General features: G+C 45.7%; 1 protein-coding gene across 5 annotated transcripts in view; it reads right to left on the reverse strand.

Moving 5' to 3' along the window:
- Positions 1-250: 250 nt before the first annotated feature.
- LOC105494573 (glucocorticoid modulatory element binding protein 1) overlaps positions 251-26,229 on the reverse strand; it is a 54,341-nt gene continuing 28,362 nt past the window's right edge. For all 5 annotated transcript variants that reach the window (XM_071097538.1, XM_071097536.1, XM_071097537.1 and 2 more), the window contains 5 exons: positions 20,718-20,875; positions 17,927-18,058; positions 16,165-16,302; positions 9,540-9,662; positions 251-4,352 (listed from right to left, as the gene is read on the reverse strand). In XM_071097538.1, the coding sequence (XP_070953639.1) occupies positions 3,652-4,352; positions 9,540-9,662; positions 16,165-16,302; positions 17,927-18,058; positions 20,718-20,875 (1,252 nt within the window). In that variant the 3' untranslated portion in view covers positions 251-3,651. The remainder of the gene's footprint in view (positions 4,353-9,539; positions 9,663-16,164; positions 16,303-17,926; positions 18,059-20,717; positions 20,876-26,229) is intronic.

Here is a 26,229-nt window from a genome sequence, read left to right on the forward strand (position 1 = left end):
TGACTAATTTTTACATTTTTTTTTGTAGAGATGGGGTCTAGCTATGTTGACCAGGGTAGTCTTAAACTCTTGGCCTCAAGCAATTCTGCCTCAGCCTCTGAAGGTGCTGGGATTCTAGGTGTGAGCCACCGCGCCTCGTGGAAATACGTATTTCTTAACTCCAGACATCTGGAGTATGAATTCCTTGAGTGCAAGGACTATGTCTTCATCTCTCTACTGTCAGTGCCTAGCACAAAGCCTGGCACATAGATAGTTCTTAAAAATGTTTATTCAATGCATGAACAGAAAGATAAATGGCTATTACCAAGTCAGCCTAAGGAATGGTTCATTGCAACTGCTTATGCACATACCAATGGCTTGCATATGTCTCACCCCATCTAGGATCATCTAGACCAGGGCTGTAAGGGAACCCACATTCAACAACAGATGCCATAATATCTAACAATAATGACAGGCTATTGGAAGACCGGGAAAACAACAAAGCTCATGTATTTCACCAGCTGGAAAATTCATCTAGTAAACAGGCTGTTTGAGGAAATCTCTTGACTTTGGAAGCATGATGCACACACTACCTTAAAACCCTGACCAATAGCTCTGATGGAGGAAAGAACGGAACCTGAGCTAGCATGTTGGTATTCACGAGGGCTCTTCTGTCCTGAATTGGTCCTCTCATCTCTGGGAAAGAGAAAAGTGTCCCTACAAACCACAATACGGATGAGATGTGCCTTCCTAGATTCAAGTAGATTCAGTCTTAGATAGCAATTTTGTTTTTATGTACCAACAGAAAACCTAAAGAAGCAGGAAATAAAAGCTACTTCCCTCACTAAAGATATATTAAGGGCCAAATATTTGTTCTACATTGATTGCTAAGTCTATTAGATATTTTGAAAAGAAAAATAAAACCCCAGACTATTTAAAAACTGAAATCTACAACTGTATGGAGTTCATAAATCTCATTCTTAAGAGTGACCTTCAGGCTGGGTGCGGTGGCTCATGCCTACAATCCCAACACCTTGGGAGCCCAAGGTGGGCAGATCGCTTGAGGCCAGGAGTTCGAGACCAGCCTGGCCAACATGGCGAAACTCCATCTCTACTAAAAATACAAAAATTAGCCGGGCGTGGTGGCGGGAGCCTGTAATCCCAGCTACTTAGGAGGCTGAGGCAGGAGAATTGCTTGAACCCAGAAGGCAGAGGTTGCAGTGAGCTGAAGTTGCGCCACTGCACTCCAGCCTGGGCTACAGAGCAAGACTCCGTCTCGGGGAAAAAAAAAAGAGTAACCTTCTCATGTTACAGGGTTTCTTTGGCCAAGTACAGCCATCTGAGGGATGGAGAATGAAACTTTTACTTGCTCGATGGGGTTTCCAACATCTGTTGGAAGAAACATGGCTTCTGATAGATGCCTTCTTAAAAATAAAAAAGAAAAAGAAACTACAGGTCAAAGTTATGTTTTTAATAAAAAAAATTACTCCCACTCCTAAGGTGTGTGCTTTCTTTTTTGACCTATTTTTCCTTTCATTTGTCTGTAGTTTCCCTGCATCCCTATATTTTTCCTAGTGCAGTAAACAATGCAATCAAAGAAATAAAAACCAGGGTCCACTCTTGCCCCAAACACTGAAGAGGGTCAAAGAGAAGGAATCACAGCACGGAAAATGGCCCAGCTCTAAATATACAAACAACATTAAAAACAAAACAAAAAACATAACCCCCTCCCCCCCAACACATTATTATTGACATTCCTGGTACATTTCCTATAATATAATGTTGCAGACAATGCTTCTTTCCCAGGGAGTCCAGCTCACTCAGGAGACATCTAGTTGGTGCCTCAGGAAAGCCTGGGGGTGTTGAGTCCTCTCTGCCAAGCCTAAAGCTTTTTATGATCTCAGTATCTCACAGAAACATCTGTGGTATAAATGAATCTAAAAGGGGATGAAGGCAGGCAGGCACCTGTCACTGTTCTCCAAATCAGCCAAAAAGCTGAAGAGCGTGGGTTCCAGGAGACAGATGCCATTAAGAGTTGAGGGATGGAGGGCAGAACAAGAGGAAGCACCAAATGAGTGGCTGCTTTTGGTTCCAAAGCCAAAAAAATGGCCCCACCAAAAATGGCAGCTGGTGTGATGGAGGAACTCCCTGATCCTGGAGTCATGCAATGAAAATGATGGCCTTGGAGCCCCATCCCTGTGACAGCCACAGTCCAAGAACCAGAGCAATTTACATCACATTGCACAGTTTCAAATAAATGGACTGATCCTAATTTAGGAGGGTGAGTGCTTTGACAAAGTGTGGAACAAGGTAAGCTACTACCTTGAACCCCAAAGCACAGCTGTAGCATCATCCTTGGCTTTCCATTTCTTTCTCTTTTTTTTGAGATAGAGTTTCACTCTTCTCGCCTAGGTTAGAGTGCAATGGCGTAATCTCAGCTCATTGCAACCTCCACCTCCCAGGTTCAAGCAATTCTCCTGCCTCAGTCTCCCAAGTAGCTGGTATTACAGGCGCCTGCCACCATGCCCAGCTAATTTTTTTTTTAGTGGCTGGCCTCAAACTCCTGACCTCAGGTGATTCGCCCACCTCGGCCTCCCAAAGTGCTGGGATTACAGGTGTTAGCCACCGCACCCGGCCTTGGCTTTCCATTTCTGCAAAATCAGAGGCCACTGCTGCCACTTGTTCTGTGGAGATGTGCCTTCCACTTATTACCACCCTCTTCTCAAAATGGCACTCACGGTACTAACTTTTAGAGATCTCCAGAGGTGTCAGTTGCACCTCTGGAAGTAAGATGATTTCCCTGCCCATACTTGTCAAAGCACTTCCTTTTTTTTTTTTTTTTTGAGATGGAGTATCGCTCTTGTTGCCCAGGCTGGAGTGCAGTGGTGCGGTCTTGGCTCACTGCAACCTCTGCCTTCCCAGGTTCGAGCAATTCTCCTGCCTTGGCCTCCCAAATAGCTGGGATTACAGGCACCCGCCACCACATCCGGCTAATTTCTTTTTGTATTTTTAGTAGATACGGGGTTTCACCATGTTGGTCAGGCTGGTCTCAAACTCCTGACCTCGTGATCCACCCGCCTCGGCCTCCCAAAGTGCTGGGATTACAGGCGTGAGCCACCGCGCCCGGCTAGCACTTCCCTTTTTAAGCTAGTGCTGGCATGCCACCTTCCCCTCAAAGCAGAGTCAACTTCCTTTTGTTTCAGAGTTTTGTACTGGCCTCTGTAGGCCCTTTTCAGGATACAAAATAAAGTGCCCTTCTGCATCCACATGCAAATGGGTTGCCTTCCAGTGTCAGATCTGTGTTCCGGAGTTTGGTCAATGCATCTTTACAAGAATAAAACCACATGCCTACACAGAGAAATGAGCCTGTAAATGGCTTTCTGGATAGGGTTACTCGTTATCTTGACACTTCCCCTAAAAGAAATTACTTTCTTGGTGTAAGATGATTAGGACATTGAATGACCTACTCTCAACTTCTGGAAGGGCAGCTCGTTTTGTCCATTTTTCAATGAGGGAGTGGGAGGAACCCAACATTTTCAGTTACAACAATAAGATTTTGTTTTGTTTTTTTTTAAAAAGGGTCCTATGTGGAAATGAGTGGGACAATGATAAAAATAAACAAATAATTAAAATTCCAAATCAAAACATAACTCCTGGCCCTGAGATCCCCAGTTAATCCTCTAAGACCACAATCTCCACATTGTGAACTTGATGCTGGTGTTCTTCCATCTCAGCCACAACTTTCTCCTCAGTCCTCAGCTCTGTCTCCAAGATGACCGCTTTGCCCTCAGTATCTTCAGCCTCTGGGTCCGGGGCTGGGTCAATCTCAATGATGGTCTGCCCATCCTCTGAGGTGCTTTCAACAGCCTGAATTGCCGAGGTTAGGCCGGACTCCATGGCCACCAATTCCACAGGGCTAACCATGGTGGTCATGTTGCCCAGGGTACTCCCATCCTGCATGGCAGTAGAGCTCAGCAGCGCCAAGCTAGATGAAGGGTGGATGGTCACTGTGTCTGGTGAGCTGCTCTTGGCAGAGGAGACCACTGTGGCATAGCGGAAGAGCTGAGGGCCAGAAGGCAGTGTGTGGACAGTCACAGGACTGGAGCCCTGGCTGAGGGTGGCCACTGGAATATTGCCCATGGAAAATGACTGACCCACTGGGGTGATGGTGATGGGTGAGATGACTGTGAACTGAGGCTGCTGGACAGGAGGAGAAGGGCTCAAGACAGTGGTGGAGGCTGGCCGCTGGAGCCGGGGCCGTTTTGGAGGCTTAGGAGTGCTCACAGGCATCAGTACCACATTTTGAACCGTCTGAGATTTTAGCCTGTGATCCTGGGCTTGTTTCTTCTGCTCCTCCAACTGGCGTTCCAAGTCTATGGAAAAAAAGAAAAGACTTTGTGTGGAGGGAAGTAAAATCTTGGGAGCATTAAACTGAGAGTCAGGAGACTTGGTGTCTCTGTCTGGTTTTGTTACTAAGTAGCCTCAGGCAAGTCGTGATATTGTTTTCCTTCTTGTTGTGCTTTTTTTTGGGGGGCAGGGTCTGGCTATGTTGCCTAGGCTGGAGGGTAGCGGCTATTCACAGGTGCTATCGTTGTGCACTACAGCCTCAAACTTCTGGCCTCAAGTGATCCACCCACCTCACCTTCCCAAAGTGTTGGGATTACAGGCATAAGTCAGTGCGCCCAGCCTGCACAGTCCCTTGGAACTCTCATGGACCTACAAAGAAGCTACAATGGCCACTCCAAAAAACAGTGATTTTCAAACTATCCTTCAAGGCAAGAATGCCTTGCTGCATTGGCTGGAAAACTACTTTGCTGGTGACTCAAATAGCCACAGTTTACGATTGTTGCCCAGAAAGGTCTACAGAAAGTTACAGAAGAAGTCCCTAAAAATTACAGAACTAAAAGAGGTCTTAAGAGTTCAAACAAATTCATTTTAACAGGGATCCAGAGAGGGAAAGTGACTAACTTAAGGTTATAAAAGTAGGGCCAGGACAAAAATCATCTGACGGTCAACTTGGTTGCCTTTGCATTATAATACGCCTATCACTATCCCTCTCCCAAGTGTCCAGTCCAACCTAGGTGACCCCTGGTAAGTTAGGTTCCACAATGGAACCTCTTTATTACTTAGTACCTGATAAGCACCCAATAATCAGTTACACTTATAGAACACTTTGCTCCCTATGTGTTATATTGTGATATAATAAGAAATACATATTTAGTCTCTGACCCTGGATCCTGGCACACAGCTCCTAAAAATACATGGATCTCTAGAGCAGTAAATGTCTTTATATCTCTTTTTGTTTGTTTGTTTGAGACAGAGTCTTGCTCTGTCGCCAGGCTGGAGTGTAATGGCGCGATCTTGGCTCACTGCAACCTCCGCCTCCCTGGTTCAAGCGATTATCCTGCCTCAGCCTCCCGACTAGCTGGTACTACAGGCATGCACCACCATGCCCAACTAATATTTGTATTTTTAGTAGAGATGGGGTTTCATCATGTTGGCCAGGATAGTCTCAATCTCTTGACTTTATGATCCGCCCGCCTCGGCCTCCCAAAGTGCTGAGATTACAGGCGTGAGCCAGTGCGTCCGACCTAAATGTCTTTATATATATATACACACACACACACACATATATATACGTATATATTATATATATATATATTTTTTTTTGAGACGGAGTCTCGCTCTGTCACCCAGGCTAGAGTGCAGTGGCGCGATCTCAGCTCACTGCAAACTCTGCCTCCCAGGTTTATGCCATTCTCCTGCCTCAGCCTCCCGAGTAGCTGGGACTACAGATGCCTATCACCATGCCTGGCTAATTTTTTGTATTTTTAGTAGAGACAGAGTTTCACCGTGTTAGCCAGGATGGTCTCGATCTCCTGACCTCATGATCCGCCCACCTTGGCCTACCAAAATGATGGGATTACAGGCTTAAGCCACCGCGCCCAGCCAATGTCTTTATATCTTAATGAGATGACTGGTATCTGGGAAGCTTTAGCTAGATTCAAGATGGGGGCTAGTCACCAGAAAGAACCAGGCATGATTGAAGGATTAAGACTTTCAGCCCTACCCCTACAACCTCCAAGGAGTGGAGAGAGGCTGTAGGCTGATTACCAATGGCCAATGAGGTAATCAATCATACCTATATAATGAAGCCTCCATAAAACCCCAAAAGTACAGGGTTCAGAGAGCATCGGATTGTTGGAGGTTCCTGAGAGTGGCATGACTACAGAGTGCATGGAAGTCCCACTCTCCTTCCCACCTTGTCCCATGCATCTCTTCCATCTGGTCATTCATCTGTATCCTCTGTAATAACCTTTATAATAAACCCAATAAACATTGAGTGACTGCTTCTCTGAGTTCTGTGAGCCACCTTAGCAAATTAATCAAACACAAGAAGGTGATTGTGGGAACCCCAATTTATAGCCAGTTGGTCAGAAGCACAGGTCATTTTGCAGTTTGCCTTCAACAATTAATTGGAAAAAAAAAAGCACAGGTCACAACCTGGGGCTGAATGGGAGGCAGTCTTTTGAGACTGCGCCTTACCTGTGTGATCTGATGCTATCTCCAGGTGGACAGTATCAGAATTGAACTGAATTATATATACCCAGTCAGTGTCCACTGGAGAGTTGATTGCTCGGTATATGCAGAAAAACCCCTACACATCTGATTACAGAAGTGTTCTGTGCTATACTGAGTGTATGAGCATGGGAAAAACACTTTGGTTTTTCCAATGACTTATACTATAAAACGCCAAGAGTGGCCGGGCACACTGGCTCATGCCTGTAATCCCAGTACTTTGGGAGGCCGAGGCGGGTGGATCACTTGAGGTCAGGAGTTCGAGACCAGCCTGACCAACATGGAGAAACCCTGTCTCTACTAAAAATACAAAATTAGCCAGGTGTGGTAGGTAGCACATGCCTGTAATCCCAGCTACTTGGGAGTCTAAGGCAGGAGAATCACTTGAACTCGGGAGGTAGAGGCTGCGGTTAGCTGAGATCGCACCATTGCACTCCAGCCTGGGCAACAAGAGTGAAACTCCATCTCAAAATAAATAAATGAATAAATAAGTAAATAAAAATAAAAATAAGGCTAGGCGTGGTGGCTCACACCTGTAATCCCAGCACTTTGGGAGGCCAAGGCAGGCAGATAGATCCCCTGAGGTTGGGAGTTTGAGACCAGCCTGACTGACATGGTCAATCCCCATCTCTATTAAAAATACAAAATTAGCCGGGTGTGGTGGTGCATGCCTGTAATCCCAGTTACTTGGGCGACTGAGGCAGAAGAATTGCTTGAACCCGGGAGGCAGAGGCTGTGGTGAGCCGAGATCATGTGACTGCACTCCAGCCCGGGCAACAAGAGTGAAACTCCATCTCAAAAAACAAAAATAAATAAAATAAATAAATAAATGGCCGGACGCAGTGGCTCACGCCAGTAATTCCAACACTTTGGAAGTCTGGGGTGGGTGGATCACAAGGTCAGGAGATCGAGACCATCATGGCTAACACGGTGAAACCCTGTCTCTACTAAAAATACAAAAGAGTTAGCCAGGCGTGGTGGCGGACGCCTGTAGTCCCAGCTACTCAGGAGGCTGAGGCAGGAGAATGGCGTGAACCCAGGAGGCGGAGCTTGCAGTGAGCCGAGATCGCGCCACTGCACACCAGCCTGGGCGAGAGAGCGAGACTCTGTCTCAAAAAAAATAAATTAATTAAATAAAATATATAAATAAATAAATGTCATCCCTAGAAGAATGTCCAGGTATAATACTGAGTAGCAACTTGAAAAATATTAATAGGGCTGAGCGCAATGGCTCACACTAGTAATCCCAGCACTTTGGGAGGCTGAGGTGGGTGGATAACTTGAGCCCAGGAGTTTGAGACCAGCCTGGGCAATATGGCAAAACCCCATCCCTACCAAAAATATAAAACAGCTGGGCATGGTGGTACACACCTGTAGTCCCAGCTATTCAGGAGGCTGAGGTGGGAGGGTCACCTGAGCTCGGGGAAGGTCAAAGTTGCAGTGAGCCGTGACTATGCCACTGCACTGCAGCCTCAGTGACAGAGTGAGACCCTGTCTCAAAAACAAACAAAAAGAAAAATATTAGTATGTCACGATGAAAAAAAGCAGAAAACAAAACTTTATGTACACAATGATTAAAACCATCTGAAAAAATAATACAGACGGCCGGGCGCGATGGCTCAAGCCTGTAATCCCAGCACTTTGGGAGGCCGAGACGGGAGCATCACGAGGTCAGGAGATCGAGACCATCCTAGCTAACATGGTGAAACCCTGTCTCTACTAAAAAATACAAAAAAACTAGCCGGGCGAGGTGGCGGGTGCCTGTAGTCCCAGCTACTCGGAAGGCTGAGGCAGGAGAATGGCGTAAACCCGGGAGGCGGAGTTTGCAGTGAGCTGAGATCCGGCCACTGCACTCCAGCCTGGGCGACAGAGCGAGACTCCATCTCAAAAAAATAAAAAAAATAAAAATAAAAATAGGCCGGGCGCGGTGGCTCAAGCCTGTAATCCCAGCACTTTGGGAGGCCGAGACGGGCGGATCACGAGGTCAGGAGATCGAGACCATCCTGGCGAACACCGTGAAACCCCATCTCTACTAAAAAATACAAAAAAAAAACTAGCCGGGCGAGGTGGCGGGCGCCTGTAGTCCCAGCTACTCGGGAGGCTGAGGCAGGAGAATGGCGTAAACCTGGGAGGCGGAGCTTGCAGTGAGCTGAGATCCGGCCACTGCACTCCAGCCCGGGCTACAGAGCGAGACTCCGTCTCAAAAAAAAAATAAAATAAAATAAAAATAAAAAATAAAAATAAAAATAATACAGACAAGGGACCAAACGCCTATATTTCTAACAAATATCATTTTTCTGATGGTTTAAAGGTTTTCTTTTTTTTTTTTTTTTTTTTTTGAGACAGAGTCCCACTCTTGTTGCCCAGGCTAGAGTGCAATGGCACTATTTTGGCTCACTGCAACCTCCACCACCTGAGTTCAAGCGATTCTCTTGCCTCAGCCTCCTGAGCAGCTGGGGACTACAGGTACACACCACCACACTCAGCTAATTTTTGTATTTTTAGTAGAGATGGGGTTTCACCATGTTGGCCAGGATGGTCTCTATCTCTTGACCTTGTGATCTGTCTGCCTCAGCCTCCCAAAGTGCTGGGATTACACAAAATTTCTGATTACCACAAACAATGGAGAAAGTGCTAAATTTATATCTACCAAACAAGCAGTATCAATAATGTGAAAAAGACAAAGATCAATTTGTGTCTTCTGCCACCAACATTATTGAATTAATGGAGCAATCTAAGAGACATCTTAATCCTCCACAAGACACAGAAGGGGGACTATGATGTCAACTGCCTTCTTTATTTCCTTTGTGCCTCTTTTGTTTCTTATCAATACACCTCACCTGTGGCTTTTTTTTTATTTTTAAAAGCAAAATCTGAAACTATTAAAAAAAAAAAAAAGTTACCCTAACATTAGTCAACAAGAAAATGGGAAGACAAGAACATTAGCATATCACCAAAGAAGAGAGATAAGTTACACATACCTGTCAGAGTATAGAGAAACTGTTCTTCTCCCTGCTCTACTTGGTTCCTTCTGTTGTCTAAAACCTTCTTGACTGTGTCCATTAGGCCAAATGTGTGTGCTACATTGTTGAGAACAGCAGCATCTATTTAAAACAAAAGACATGCCTGTCCAGTTAAAACAGATATGTTACACCACTCTCCATTGTGCTGTTTATAAATATGAAACAACCAGAAATTATGGGACTCTCCTAACTGCATTTTAACACATTTTTAACCAAGATTTATTACATGTATAATGAATTCTGGTTTAATTGTTATATTTTTGTAAGTCTTTCCATATAAATAAATACAAAGACCAGGCTGGGCATGGCGGCTCATGCCTGTAATCCCAACACGTTGGGAGGCAAAGGCGGGAGGATCACTTGAGGCCAGGAGTTCAAGACCAGCCTGGGCAACATAGTGAGACCCTTGTCTCTACTTACATAAATTTGAAAAAACTTTTTTTTCTTTTTTTTGGAGACAGAGTCTTGCTCTGTCCCCCAGGCTGGAGTGCAGTGGCGTGATCTTGGCTCACTGCAACCTCCACCTCCTGGGTTCAAGCGATTGTCCTGCCTTAGCCTCCCGAGTAGCTGGGACTACAGGCGCCTGCCACCACACCCGGCTGTTTTAGTAGAGACGGGGTTTCACCATATTGGCCAGGCTGGTCTCGAACTCCTGACCTTTTGGTCCACCTGCCTCGGCCTCCCAAGGTGCTGGGATTATACGCATGAGCCACCGCGCCCAGCCAATTAGAAAAATTTTTAAGGCTAGGAGCGGTGGCTCACATTTGTAATCCCAGTCTCTAACAAAAATACAAAAATTAGCTGTGTGTGGTGGCATGTCCCTGTAATCCTAGCTACATGGGAGGCAGCCAAGGCAGGAGAATTGCTTGAACCCAGGAGGCAGACATTGCAGTGAACCAAGATCATGCCACTGCACTCCAGCCTGGGAGACAGGGCTAGACTCCACCTCAAAAAAAAATTTTTTTTTAATATCTTGCATCTGTTTATAGTTCTGACTTTAGGTTTTGAAAACATGGTCCCTATACTAGATAGAGTTAAGTTTCATCTCAATTTTGCTATTTTCTATCTGTGCAACCTTTGGTAAGTCATTTCACTCTTTTCTCATCTAAAATGAATGGAACTAATAATACTCTGCAAAATAGACATGAAGATTAGAAATATATTTTAAGTGTCAAACATGAGGATTGGCATGCAAGATTATTTTTATTATTATTATTTTTTTGAGATGCAGTCTTGCTCTGTCACCCAGGCTGGAGTACAGTGGCACAATCTCAGCTCACTACAAGCTCTGCTTCCCAGGTTTAAGCGATTCGACTGCCTCAGCCTCCTAAGTAGCTGGGATTACAGGTGCGCACCACCAAGCCCGGCTAATTTTTTTTTTTTTTTTTTTTTTTTTTTTTTTGAGACAGAGTCTCGCTTTGTCGCCCAGGCTGGAGTGCAGTGGCCGGATCTCAGCTCACTGCAAGCTCCGCCTCCCGGGTTTACGCCATTCTCCTGCCTCAGCCTCCCGAGTAGCTGGGACTACAGGCGCCCACCACCTCGCCCGGCTAGTTTTTTGTATTTTTAGTAGAGACGGGGTTTCACCATATTAGCCAGGATGGTCTCGATCTCCTGACCTCGTGATCCGCCCGTCTCGGCCTCCCAAAGTGCTGGGATTACAGGCTTGAGCCACCGCGCCCGGCCAATTTTTATATTTTTATTAGAGACAGGGTTTCACCATGTTGCCCAGGCTGATCCTGAACTCCTGATCTCAACTGATTCACCTGCCTCAGTCTCCCAAAGTGCTGGGCGTGGTGGCTTATGTCTGTAATCCCAGCCCTTTGGGAGGCTGAGGTGGATGAATCACCAGCCTGACCAATATGGTGAAACCCCGTCACCACTAAATACAAAAAATACAATAAAATGGCCGGGCATGGTGGTGCATGTCTATAGTCCCAGCGACTTGGGAGGCTGAGGCCGGAGAATTGCTTGAACCTGGGAAGCAGAGGTTGCAGTGAGCCGAGATTGCACCATTGCACTCCAGCCTGGGAAACAACAGTGAAACTTGTGTCTCAAAAAAAAAAAACTGGGCCAGGCACAGTGGTTCACGCCTGTAATTCCAGCACTTTGGGAGGCTGAGGCAGGTGGATCACGAGGTCAGGAGATCGAGACCATCCTGGCTAACACGGTGAAACCCTGCCGCTACTAAAAATACAAAAAATTAGCCGGGCAGGGTAGTGGGCACCTGTAGTTTCAGCTACTCTGGAGGCTGAGGCAGGAGAATGGTGTGAACCCGGGAGATGGAGCTTTCAGTGAGCCGAGATCACACCACTGCACTCCAGCCAGGGTGACAGAGCGAGACTCCGTTTCAAACAAAAAAACGCTCCGCCTCCTCGGTTCACGCCATTCTCCTGCCTCAGCCTCCCGAATAGCTGGGACTACAGGCACCTGCCACCACGCCTGGCTAATCTTTTGTACTTTTAGTAGAGACGGGGTTTCACCGTGTTATAGCCAGGATGGTCTTCATCTCCTGACTTCGTGATATGCCCACCTCAGCCACCCAAAGTGCTGAGATTACAGGCATGAGCCACCGCGCTTGGCCCTCTGTTCCCTTCTATATAAAACTTCTGAAAAGAACTGTAAGCCAGGTGCGGTGGCTCACGCCTATAATCCCGGCACTTTGGGAGGCTGAGGCATGCGGATGGCTTGAGCACAGGAGTTTGAGACCAGCCTGGGCTATATGGCAAAAATCCAGTCTCTACAAAAACTACAAATATTAGCCAGCTGCAGTGGTATGTGCCTGTAGTCCCAGCTCATTGGGAGACTGAGGCAGGAGGATCAATTGAGCCCAGATGGGTAAGGCTGCAGTGAGTTGTGACTGCATCACTGCACTCTAGCCTGGATGACAGAGCAAGATCCTGTCTCCAAAAAAAAAAAAAAAAAAAAGGTCAGTATTTGTGTTCACTGCTTCCTTAACTTGGACAACTTTACCTACATTCCTTCCACGGTCACCTCACTTGGTCCCATGGTTTGAAATAACATACACATGCTGAGCACTCCCACATGTACATCTCCAGCCCTGACCTCTTTCCTGTATTCCACATTCATACTTCTGTCTAGATGAGTAACATCTCTATTTGATGGTCCAATAGTCATCTCAATTTAAGAGGTAAAACTAATTTTGATTTCCTCTCTAAACCTGCTCCTTTCCCAGTGGCCATCATCTCAGTAAATGGCATCACCACTCACAGCTCAGGCCAGAAATGTGTGAATCATCCCAGTATCTTTCTTGCTTTTTCACCCTGCATCCAATCCATCAGCAAGACTTGACAGTTTGACATTCAAAATACATTCTCAATCTAATCACTTCTTCCTAAGTCTACCGCTACCCGCTCTAATCCATGATACATTATCTCTTGCTTGGACTAATTCCTTTAAGAGCTTCCCAACTGGTCTTCTTTCTACTTTTCCCCCATAGAGTCTGAGTCTACTCTCCACACAGCAACCAGAACAATCTCTTAAAAATACAAATCTGGAGGCCAGGCACGGTGGCTGACGCCTATAATCCCAGCACTGTTGGAGGCCAAGACAGGTGGATTACCTGAGGTCAGGAGTTCAGGACCAGCCTGGCCAACATGGTGAAACCCTGTCTCTACTGAAAAACACAAAAATTAGGTAGGTGTGGTGGCAGGCACCTGTAATCCAAGCTACTCGGGAGGCTGGGACAGGAGAATTGCTTGAACCCAGGAAGCAGAGGTTGCAGTGAGCTGAAATAGCACTCCAGCCTGGGCGACAGAGCCAGACTCCATCTCAAAGGAAAAAAAAAAAAAAGATTCTGTTGTCAAGTTTGCTTAAGTGTATGGTATGTAAGGTATGAGTTATAAAGAAGTAACAACAAATGACTAACAAAAATAAGAATTCGCTGGGTGCGGTGGCTCACACTTGTAATCTTAACACTTTGGGAGGCTGAGATAGGTAGATCACCTGAGGTCAGGAGTTCGAGACCAGCCTGGCCAACATGGTGAAACCCAATCTCTACTAAAAATACAAAAAACCTAGCCAGGCATGGTGGTGTGTACCTATAATCTCAGCTATTCAGAAGACTGAGACAGGAGAATCACTTGAACTTGGGAGGTAGAGGTTGCAGTGAGCCAAGATCACACCACTGCACTCCAGCCTAGGCAACAGAGTGAGACTCCATCTCAAATAAATAAATAAATAAATAAATAAATAAATAAACAAATAAGGATTCACTGAACATACGAGGTCTCACCATAATCCCATTTCTTTCTTTCTTTCTTTCTTTTATTTTTTTTGAGATGGACTCTCGCTCTGTCACCCAGGCTGGAGTGCGATGGTGTGATCTCCGCTCACTGCAACCTTCGCCTGCCGGGTTCAAGCAATTCTCCCACCTCAGCCTCCTAAGTAGCTGGGATTACAGGCACCTGCCATCACGCCTGGCTAATTTTTGCATTTTTGTAGACACAGGGTTTCACCATGCTGGCCAGGCTGGTCTTGACTTGCCGACCTCAGGTGATCCGCCCGCTTCAGCCTCCCAAAGTTCTGGGATTACAGGCATGAGCCACAGCGCCTGGCATAACCCCATTTCTATCAGATTAGAACATCCTTTTACATTCTGCACAGCAGCACCCTGAAAGTATTCAGAAACAGCTATAAGTGAACACAGTAGGTTCAGAAAGCCTTAAGTTGCCGGGCGCGGTGGCTCAAGCCTGTAATCCCAGCACTTTGGGAGGCCGAGACGGGTGGATCACGAGGTCAGGAGATCGAGACCATCCTGGCTAACACAGTGAAACCCCGTCTCTACTAAAAAATACAAAAAAAACTAGCCGGGCGAGGTGGCGGGCACCTGTAGTCCCAGCTACTCGGGAGGCTGAGGCAGGAGAATGGCCTGAACCCGGGAGGCGGAGCTTGCAGTGAGCTGAGATCCAGCCACTGCACTCCAGCCAGGGGGACAGAGTGAGACTCCGTCTCAAAAAAAAAAAAAAAAAAAAAAAAAGAAAGCCTTAAGTTAATAGGATATGAGAATAATCTAAAAGCAAGTGGATTTCTCCAATTTTCAGACTCTCTATATATACACATAGTGGACGTACACACATAATGAGTATATACAGAGAGAGTCTGAAAATACGTATCTCGGCTGGGCGCGGTGGCTCATGCCTGTAATCCCAGCACTTTGGGAGGCTGAGGTGGGCGAATCACCCAAGATTAGGAGTTTGAGACCAGCCTGGCCAACATGGTGAAACCCCATCTCTACTAGAATTACAAAAAATTAGCTGGCCGTGGTTGCACGAGCCTGTAGTCCCAGCTACTCAGGAGTCTAAGGCAGAAGAACTGCTTGAACCCAGGAGGTGGAGGTTGCAGTTAGCTGAAATCGTGCCACTGCACGCCAGCCTGGGTGACTGAGTGAAACTCCCATGTCATGGAAAAAAAAAAAAAAAAAGAGAAAAGAAAATACATATATTGAGACAGAATGCTTTCTGTCAGTTTCTTTTTTTTTTTTTTTTTTTTTTTGATATGGAGTCTTGCTCTGTCACCCAGAGTGGAGTGCAGTGGTGTGATCTCAGCTCACTGCAAACCTCCACCTCCTGGATTCAGTGATTCTCGTGCCTCAACCTCTCCAGTAGCTGGGATTACAGACATGCACCACACCCAGCTAATTTTTTTTTTTTTTTGTATTTTTAGTAGAGACAGGTTTTCACCATGTTGGCCAGTTGGTCTCGAACTCCTGACCTCAGTAATCCGCCACTCTCAACCTCCTAATATATGGGGATTACAGGCGTGAGCTACTGCACCCGGCCTGTTTTTTTTTTTGTTTTTGTTTTTTTTTTTTTTTTGAGACAGGGTCTTGCTCTGTAACCCAGGCTGGAGTACAGTTGTATGATCATAGCTCACTGCAGCATTGAACTGCTGGGCTCAAGTGATTCTTCTAAGCCTCAGCCTCCCAAGTAGCTGGGACTACAGGCACCCACTACCAACCATACCTGACTAATTTTTAAAAAGCTTTTTGTAGGCCAGGAGCAGTGGCTCATGCCTGTAATCCCAGCACTTTAGGAGGCCGAGGCAGGGGAATCACCTGAGGTCAGGAGTTCAAGACCAGCCTGGCCAACATGGCAAAACCCTGTCTCTACCAAAAATACAAAAATTAGCCGGGCATGGTGGTGGGCGCCTGTAATCCCAGCTACTCAGGAGGCTGAGGCAGACAGAATTGCTTAAAACCCAGGAGGCAGAGGTTGCAGTGAGCTGAGATTGCACCACTGTACTCCAGCCTGGGCAATAAGAGTGAAACTCCATCTTAAAAAAAAAAGTTTTTTTGTGGAGACAAAGCATTTCATGATGTTGCCCAGACTACTGGCACCATTTATAAAGACAAAAATTACCTGTGGAAAAGCATGGCCAGATCTGAGTTCAAAACCTAGTTATGAACCTTAGACAAGTGACTTAATTTATATGAGCCTTAGTTTCCTTATCTGTAAAATTAAGATAGTAATACCTATACATCAGGGTTTTTGCAAGGCTTACATGACCTGCCTACAGAGGTGAGTATTCAATAAATGACTGCTACTGTTAAGATTAGTGCACTTACCTGTGACCTGGAAGGGAGCCTGGATGAGCCGCTGCTGAACTCCCCGGAGTAGCTCCTCTATTTCCTTCTGTATATTGCAGACAACTTCTTCCATCAGCCCTACATCAGCTATTCCTTTCCAGAACATCAAAGTGTCCTCTGGCACAAGAAGGATAAGACAGAGGGTAAAAAAGAGACACTACACAGATACTTAGGCAAATCTCTACAATGTGAAATTCAAAATTATTTTAACTCAAAAGAATTTCTTGGCCGGGCGCGGTGGCTCAAGCCTGTAATCCCAGCACTTTGGGAGGCCGAGGCGGGCGGATCACAAGGTCAGGAGATCGAGACCACAGTGAAACCCCGTCTCTACTAAAAATACAAAAAATTAGCCGGGCGCGGTGGCGGGCGCCTGTAGTCCCAGCTACTCAGGAGGCTGAGGCAGGAGAATGGCGGGAACCCGGGAGGCGGAGCTTGCAGTGAGCCGAGATCGCGCCACTGCACTCCAGCCTGGGCAACAGCGTGAGACTCCGTCTCAAAAAAAAAAAAAAAAAAAAAAAGAATTTCTTATTGGGCCATTCCTGAAAAAAAGGAATACGCTTTGGAATACCAGATGCTTCCTGAGTGGGCACCCAATTATTTGGCCCCTTCAGCAGCATAGGTGCTTGGGATAATTGCCTCAATTTGTCATTCTCTGAATTTGTCATAGTTCTCACTACAAAGAATAGTCATTTTCTTCCAATAAAGATATTAAACATTAAATAAACATATTTAATATTAAATATTTAATTTTAATTTAAAAATGAGATATTAGATATTTAATATCATAAAAGTTAAATAGTAAAGATATTAAATTAAATATTAATTAAGATATACTCTCCCTAGTCCTATACTTAAGAAAACAAAACAAAACATTTGGATAGACGGGGCTATAAGCTCTCTGAGGGTGGTGGCTACATCTTTTCTTTTTTTCTTTTTCTTTTTCTTTTTTTTTTTCTAAGATGGAGTTTCGTTCTTGTTGCCCAGGCTGGAGTGCAATGGCACGATATCAACTCACTGCAACCTCCGCCTCCCAGGTTCAAGCGATTCTCCTGCCTCAGCCTCCCAAGTAGCTGTGATTACAGGCATGTGCCACCACAACCGGCTAATTTTGTATTTTTAGTAGAGACGGGGTTTCTCCATGTTGGTCAGGCTGGTCTTGAACTCCCGACCTCGGGTGATCCACCCACCTTGGCCTCCCAAAGTGCTAGGACTACAGGCGTGAGCCACCGTGCCCGGCCTGTCTTTTCATCTATGCACCTAGCACCTAACAACAGTGCCAACTAAAAATGAATTAATAAATGGAGGGTGATGTGAAGCCTCTCCTGGTCCCTTCTAAGTGAACAATCATTAATCACCATGCTCTATAACACTTGGCATCTATTTTTTCCAGCTAACATCTCAAAACTTAGGTTATCTAAGAAATGTGCCAAGGTTGGAGGCAGTTTGATCGGATGAAAAGCATAGACTACATAGTCAAACAGCTAAATTCAGCTCTGACACTTGTTTGTGACTGGTCTTAGGCAAGTTGCTGAACCTTTCTGAATTCTGATTTCCTTGTGTGTAAAATGTGACTCTGCAGGGTTATTGCATGGATTAAAGTAGGATGTTTGTAGCTATAGTTAGTATTTATATGCACGAGAAAATCCAGCGAAAGTAATTAAGAGGCTTTCCATGTCCATAATGATAATGGTGATAAGGGTCACAAGACCCTGCAAGATATCTGAGCCCTATAGAAGAATACCTGAAATTTCCTCTGAGTCTTTCTTTACACCCTCCTCCGTGGCCATGGTGACAGCAGCGGTGAGAGCTGAGTTCCATTCCAGCCCTGCCTCTTCCATGCTCTCTTCTGAGATGGCAATCTGCGTGATGCTACCTAAAAGCAGTCCAGTAGAGGTGAGAATGGTGAATGTAATGAAAAAATTATAGCCATCCTATATCTCATAGTCAACAGCTACAAAGACCTTGTTATTTTAACATTCTAGCCTCTTGGCTGCAGGTCCCTATTTTAAAAACTAGACTCTTAGGTAAGCCAGGATGAATACTGGATTTTCTAAAGAAAACCTGCCTTGCAAAGGAAAATGCTTTCTTACTTTGAATAGAAAGTGAAAGATAACTTACAAAATCACAAAAGAGCAATGTGTTTCCTGGGTGGATATGTTTTTGAAAGAGATTGAAGATAGGCATTACTACTAGGCTGCCTGACCCAGACTTATTGAGGGTGAAGAAAGCTTGAAATAATTTAAGAGAAAGGTATAGTGCTTTGCCAAGAGCTCTACTACAAGCAAGTTTGATACTAAGCATCTAACTTATTTATTAGCCTATAAAGACAAAGTAAAAGAAATGGAGACCATAAAAATCAGATAAGAGATTCATGTATAGCAGATTCACAAGGGGGAAAAAATACCCTTTGCTATGACTTGTATAGTAAGATTTTGACTGGGCATGGTAGCTCATGCCTGTAATCCTACCACTTTGGGAGGCTAAGGTGGGCAGATCGCTTGAGCCCAGGAGTTTGAGACCAGCCTGGGCAACATGGCGAAACCCAGTTTCTACAGAAATTGGCTGGGTGTGGTGGTGCACATCTGTAGTTACAGTTACTCACTAGGCTGAGGTGGGAGGATCACCTGGGCCCAGGGGCTTAAGGCAGCAGTAAACCATGACTGTGCCACTGTACTCCAGCCTGGGTGACAGAGTAAGACCCTGTCTCAAAAAAAAAAGAAAGCTTTTGGCCAGGTGCGGTGGCTCATGCCTGTAATCCCAGCACTTTGGGAAGCCGAGGCAGATGGATCATGAGGTCAGGAGAACGAGACCACCCTGGCTAACGCGGTGAAACCCCATCTCTACTAAAAATACAAAAAATTAGCCGGGCGTGGTGGCAGGCGCCTGTAGTCCCAGCTACTCAGGAGGCTGAGGCAGGAGAATGGCGTGAACCTGGGAGGCGGAGCTTGCATTGAGCCGAGATTGTCCCACTGCACTCCAGCCTGGGCAACAGAGCGAGACCATCTCAAAAAAAAAAAAAAAGAAAGCTTTTAAACAAAGAGAATTGAGAAAAAACAAACTGATCCAAAAAGCAATATAGGTAAGTATGGACTCTACACACTGGAGGATATCAATAATCAAGCAAAAGATAATCAAGTAAAGGACTTATAGCCAAATAAAAAGGAAGTACAGTTGTCCCTCAGTATACATGAGGGATTAATTCGTGGACCACCTGCATATATAACCAAATCTGCACATGTTCAAGTCCTAAAGTCAGCCCCGTGGAATCCACATATACAAAAAGTAAAAGTCAACACTTCACAGACCCGGGTTTTGCATTCTGCAAATACTGTATTTTCAATCCATGTTTGGCTGGAAAAAAAAAAAAAAAAAAGCTGCATAAAAGTGGACCCCTGCCGATCAAACCCATTGTTCAACGGCCAACTGTAAATAACATTTCACAGTATTTTTCACTTTTCAAGTGAAAAGTCAAGTGTTCAAATATTCAAACTGCCAGATATTTTATACTTTCCTGAAAGGGATTTAGGTTTCAAGAGATTTGGCTTCTACTCACCCACTGGTTACACACAGTATATTAGAACTGACCAAAAGTCTTTTTTTTTTTTTTTGAGACGGAGTGTTGCTTTGTCACCCAGGCTGGAGTGCAGAGGCATGATCTCAGCTCACGGTAACCTCTGCCTCTCAGGTTCAAGTGATTCTCCTGCCTCAGTCTCCTGAGTAGCTGGGATTACAGGCATGTGCCATCATGCCCAGCTAATTTTTTTTTTTTTTTGAGACGGAGTCTCGCTCTGTCGCCCAGGCCGGAGTGCAGTGGTGTGATCTCGGCTCACTGCAAGCTCCACCTCCTGGGTTCACGCCATTCTCCATTTTTCAAAACAGCCTAATTGAATCTTAATATGCAAAGTGGCACCAAAGTGAAACTCTTATATAATTATAACTATTGAACCACCTTTCCAATGCTTATAATGCATTGTAAGGAAAAAACAAAGAAGGAGGTCTGGCCAATAGGAATCATTTGGAAGAAAACAAAGCATGTTTCCAAAACATGGAATCCCATCCAAGATTAGCATACTTCACAAGGCACATCAATGCTCATGAGAATTGAAATTAAGATTATACAAGAGGCCGGGTGTGATGGCTCATGCCTGTATTCCCAGCACTTTGGGAGGCTGAGGCAGGTGGATCACCTGAGGTTGGGAGTTCAAGACCACATAACAAACATGGAGAAACCCTGTTTGTACTAAAAATACAAAATTAGCCGGGCGTGGTGGTGCATGCCTGTAATCCCAGCTACTCGAGAGGCTGAGGCAGGAGAATCACTTCAACCCAGGAGGCAGAGGTTGCGGTGAGCTGAGATCGCACCATTGCACTCCAGTCTGGGCAACAAAAGCAAAACTCCGTCTCAAAAAGAAAAAAAAAAAAAAAAATATATATATATATATATACACACACACACACACACAAGGGAGAAATAAGGAGGAAAGTTCTGCTGAAAAACACAGTGGGTTTTCAGGTGGTTTCCTACCCCCTACCATCAGCCGAAGTGGGTGTCTGCACCACACTTGTCTGCTGTCCTGGCACTGGAGCTCTTGCACTGCTGATCAGAAGGTCAAATTTGGTGCTTCTGCAGGTATTGGAGCAAACTTTGTCATGTTGGTAAAAATCAATCTGTCCGGAGTCCATCATTTTCCTGTGCAAAGGGAGACAAGAAGTACCAGTTCAGTCTATACCACATATAGTGGGAACTAGGCCTCAGGGAAAAATAGGGACAACATTGCTGAGTCTACTGTGTAGATTAGGGAAACCTAATAGTGTTAGAAGTCATTAGGTTGCAAAAATTCTAATTTGGGCTTTAAATTTTCACTGGTCCTGCCCACATTTACCAGTATTCCTTCTCCCTCCGTAGTTTATTCATTATGAGTACTCCATCAAGATCTGGTGCCAGTTTCACAGACACAAAGTTTCAGTCTTTTAAAAAACTCTCTTAGGCATACAGAAAAAAGTTGACTATACTAAACCCACTCTGGAAAATGTCCTTATAATTGGATCCACAAAACGTTATTATAGACCACAAGCAAAACCATGGGGTATTTTAATTATAGTAAATTCTATGTTATAATGTCACTTGGCTTTCACTAAATATTTTTTAGTATTTTCTTTTTTACATTTGGGAAGAATTGGCATGTGCTTGTCTTTCTGGGTAAATAAAACCCACCAAGAACAACAAAACTCAAACTTAAAGGTATTCCTTAGCCAGGCGCAGTGGCTCATGCCTGTAATCCCACCACTTTGGGAGGCCAAGGCAGGAGGATCACTTGAACTCAGGAGTTTGAGACCAGCATGGGCAACATGGTAAAACCTCATTTCTATAAAAAATACAAAAATCGGTCACGCGCAGTAGCTTACGACTGTAATCTCAGCACTTTGGGAGACCGAGGTGGGTGGTTCACGAGGTCAGGAGATCAAGACCATCCTGGCTAACACGGTGAAACTCCTCCTCTACTAAAAATACAAAAAAAAAAATTAGCCGGGCGTGGTGGCGAGCGCCTGTAGTCCCAGCTACTCGGGAGGCTGAGGCAGGAGAATGGCATGAAACCCAGGAGGCGGAGCTTGCAGTGAGCCGAGATCACGCCACTGCACTCCAGCCTGGGTGACACAATGAGACTCTGTCTCAAAAAAAAAAAACAAAAATCAGCCAGGCATGGTGGCTCATGCCTGTAGTCCCAGCTAATTGGTAGGCTGAGGCTGAAGAGTCGCTTGAGCCTGGGAAGCTGAGGTTGCAGTAAGCCGAGACTACGCCACTGTATTCCAGCCTGGGTGACAGTTAGACCCTGTCTCAAAAATAAATAAATAAATAAATAAACAAACAATAAAAATAAAAATAAAGGTATTCCTTCCCAATTTCATTGGATTACTAATTTCTGCTTACAAATCATCTGGGCCGGGCGCGGTGGCTCACGCCTGTAATCCCAGCACTTTGGGAGGCCGAGGCGGGCGGATCACAAGGTCAGGAGATCGAGACCACGGTGAAACCCCGTCTCTACTAAAAATACAAAAAATTAGCCGGGCGCGGTTGTGGGCGCCTGTAGTCCCAGCTACTCGGGAGGCTGAGGCAGGAGAATGGCGTGAACCCGGGAGGCGGAGCTTGCAGTGAGCCGAGATCGCGCCACTGCACTCCAGCCTGGGCTGGGCGACAGAGCGAGACTCCGTCTCAAAAAAAAAAAAAAAACAAATCATCTGAAATTTTTTTTTTTTTTTTGAGACGGAGTCTTGCTCTGTGCCCCAGGCTGGAGTGCAGTGGCGCGATCTCGGCTCACTGCAAGCTCCGCCTCCCCGGGTTCACGCCATTCTCCTGCCTCAGCCTCCCGAGTAGCTGGTACTACAGGGGCCCGCCACCTCGCCCGGCTAATTTTCTTGTATTTTTAGTAGAGATGGGGTTTCACCGTGTTAGCCAGGATGGTCTCGATCTCCTGACCTCGTGATCCGCCCGTCTCGGCCTCCCAAAGTGCTGGGATTACAGGCTTGATCCACCGCGCCCGGCCTGAAATTTTTTTTAAAAAACGATGTTTCGTTGGAAGTACAGGAGTAAAATAATTTAAAAAAAATTTTTTTTTTTTTTTAGATGGAGTCTCGCTCTGTCGCCCAGGCTGGAGTGCAGTGGCCGGACCTCAGCTCACTGCAAGCTCCGCCTCCCGGGTTTACGCCATTCTCCTGCCTCAGCCTCCGGAGTAGCTGGGACTACAGGTGCCGGCCACCTTGCCTGGCTAGTTTTTTGTATTTTTTAGTAGAGACAGGGTTTCACCGTGTTAGCCAGGATGGTCTCGATCTCCTGACCTCGTGATCCGCCCGTCTCGGTCTCCCAAAGTGCTGGGATTACAGGCTTAAGCCACCGCGCCTGGCCAAAATTTTTTAAATAAAAACAAAAAGAACACAAATAATGTTTGTGTGTCTCTGACTAACAAAAACGATGTGGGCTGGGCACAGTGGCTCACACCTGTAATCCCAGCACTTTGGGAGGCCAAGGTGGGTGGATCACCTGAGGTTGGGAGTTCAAAACCAGCCTGACCAACATGGAGAAACCCCATCTCGACTAAAAATACAAAATAAGCTGGGCATGGTGACACATGCCTATAATCCGAGCTATTTGGGAGGTTGAGGCAGGAGAATCGCTTGAACCCAGGAGGTAGAGTTTGTGGTGAGCTGAGATCACACCACTGCATTCCAGCCTGGGCAACAAAAGCGGGGCATGGTGGCTCACACCTGTAATCCCAGCACTTTGGGAGTTGAGGTGAGCAGAGCATTTGAGGTCAGGAGTTCGAGACCAGCCTGGCCAACATGGTGAAACCCCGTCTCTACTAAAAATACAAAAAAATTAACTGGGTGTGGTGGTGCGCACCTATAATCCCAGCTACTCAGGAGGCTGAGGCATGAGAATCACTTGAACCCAGGAGGTGGAGATTGCAGTGAGCCGAGATCATGCCACTACACTCCAGCCTGGGCCACACAGCAAAACTATGTCTCAAAAAAAAAAAAAAAAAAAAAAAAAATTCCCCCAAAAAAAAAACCAGGCCGGGCGCGGTGGCTCAAGCCTGTAATCCCAGCACTTTGGGAGGCCGAGACGGGCGGATCATGAGGTCAGGAGATCGAGACCATCCTGGCTAACACGGTGAAACCCCGTCTCTACTAAAAAATACAAAAAACTAGCCAGGCGAGGTGGCGGGCGCCTGTAGTCCCAGCTACTCGGGAGGCTGAGGCAGGAGAATGGCGTGAACCCGGGAGGCGGAGCTTGCAGTGAGCCGAGATCTGGCCACTGCACTCCAGCCTGGGTGACAGAGCAAGACTCCGTCTCAAAAAAAAAAAAAAAGAAAAAAAAAACCAAAAGCCGGACACAGTGGCTCACACCTGTAATCCTCGCACTTTGGGAGGCTGAGTCGGGCAGATCATGAGGTCAGGAATTCAAGACCAGCCTGACCAATATGGTAAAACCCCGTCTCTACCAAAAATACAAAAATTAGCCAGGCAAGGTGGTGTGCTCCTGTAATTTTAGCTATATGGGAAGCTGAGGCAGGAGAATCACTTGAACCTGGGAGGCGGAGGTTGCAGTGAGCCAAGACTGTGCCACTGCAGCCTGGGCGACAGAGTGAGATCCCGACTCAAAAAAGAAAAAAAAAGGCCGGGCGCGGTGGCTCACGCCTGTAATCCCAGCACTTTGGGGGGTCAAGACGGTTGGATCACGAAGTCAGGAGATCGAGACCATCCTGGCTAACATGGTGAAACCCCGTCTCTACTTTTTAAAAATACAAAAAATTAACCAGGCGTGGTGGCGGGCACCTGTAGTCCCAGCTACTCGGGAGGCTGGGGCAGGAGAATGGCATGAACCCAGGAGACAGAGCTTGCAGTGAGCCGAGATCACGCCACTGGACCTCCAGCCTGGGTGACAGAGCGAGACTCCAAAAAAAAAAAAAAACCTATATGAAGAAAATATTTAGCATTTTCAGCTGGCCACAGTGGCTCACATCTGTAGTCCAAGCTACTCTGTAGGACTGCTAGAGCTGAGGAGTTTGAGGCTGATCATGCCAATGCACTCCAGCCTTAGTGACAGAACATGACCTTTTTTTTTTTTTTTCAATTGCCCTTTTTAAAAAATCTTTGGGCTGGGTGCAGTAGCTCACGCCTATAATCCCAGCACTTTGGGAGGCCAAGGTGGGTGGATCACCTGAGGTCAGGAGTTCGAGATTAGCCTGGACAATATGGTGAAACCCCATCTCTACTAAAAGTACAAAATTAGCCAGGCATGGTGACACATGCCTGTAATCCCACCTACTCGGGAGGCTGAGGCAGGAGAATCGCTTGAACCTGGGAGGCGGAGGATGTGGTGAGCTGAGATCGCGCCATTGCACTCCAGCCTGGGCAACAAGAGTAAGTCTCCGTCTCACCAAAAAAACAAACAACAACAACAACTAAAATCTTAGGCCGGGCGAGGTAACTGACGCCTGTAATCTCAGCACTTTGGGAGGCCAAGGTGGGTGGATCACGAGGTCAGGAGATCAAGACCAGCCTAACACGATGAAACCCCGTCTCTACTAAAAAAAATACAAAAATTAGCTGGGCATGGTGGCACACGCCTGTAGTCCCAGCTACTCGGGAGGCTGAGGCAGGAGAATCACTTGAACCCAGGAGGTGGAGGCTGCAGTGAGCCGAGACTGCACCACTGTACTCCAGCCTGGCAACAGAGCGAGACTCCATCTCAAAAAAAAACCAAAAAAATCCTACAATACACAGACAACGTCAACATTTTAGCATATTTTCTTCTACTAAATTTTACTTACATATATGTCTTAACACAGCCAAAATCAATTTAATAAATTTTCTGTTTTTCTTCCTTCAAATTATGTCATAAGCATTTTTCATGTAAAATCTCTTCAGAAATATTTTAATGACGGCAAAACATTCACAGTATATACTCATATATATTTAGACAGGTCATAATTGACTTTAGAAGTCTTTGACTATATATTAAAGCAGACTATAAGTTTCACATTAATAAATAATGTTGTAATAAACATCTTTATGCTTTAATCTCTACAAGCATTATGTATTTTTCTTGAAAGAGATTCCTTAAAAATAATTATTTTTATTTTTTAATTTTTTATTTATTTTTTAAAATTTTACTTTTTCCCCCCATTAAAAAGAATTAAATGGGCCAGGTGCGGTGGCTCAAACCTGTAATCCCAGCACTTTGGGAGGCCAAGATGGGCGGATCACGAGGTCAGGAGATCGAGACCATCCTGGCTAACACGGTGAAACCCCGTCTCTACTAAAAAAAATACAAAAAACTAGCCGGGCGTGGTGGCGGCGCCTGTAGTCCCAGCTACTTGGGAGGCTGAGGCAGGAGAATGGCGTAAACCCGGGAGACGGAGCTTGCAGTGAGCTGAATCCGGCCACTGCACTCCAGCCTGGGTGACAGAGCAAGACTCTGTCTCAAAAACAAACAAACAAACAAAAAATCTTTCTTGTCTCCCAGGATTTTTAAGAATAAGTTGA

Source organism: Macaca nemestrina, chromosome 1 (assembly GCF_043159975.1).
Source record: "Macaca nemestrina isolate mMacNem1 chromosome 1, mMacNem.hap1, whole genome shotgun sequence".
NCBI lineage: Eukaryota > Metazoa > Chordata > Mammalia > Primates > Cercopithecidae > Macaca > Macaca nemestrina.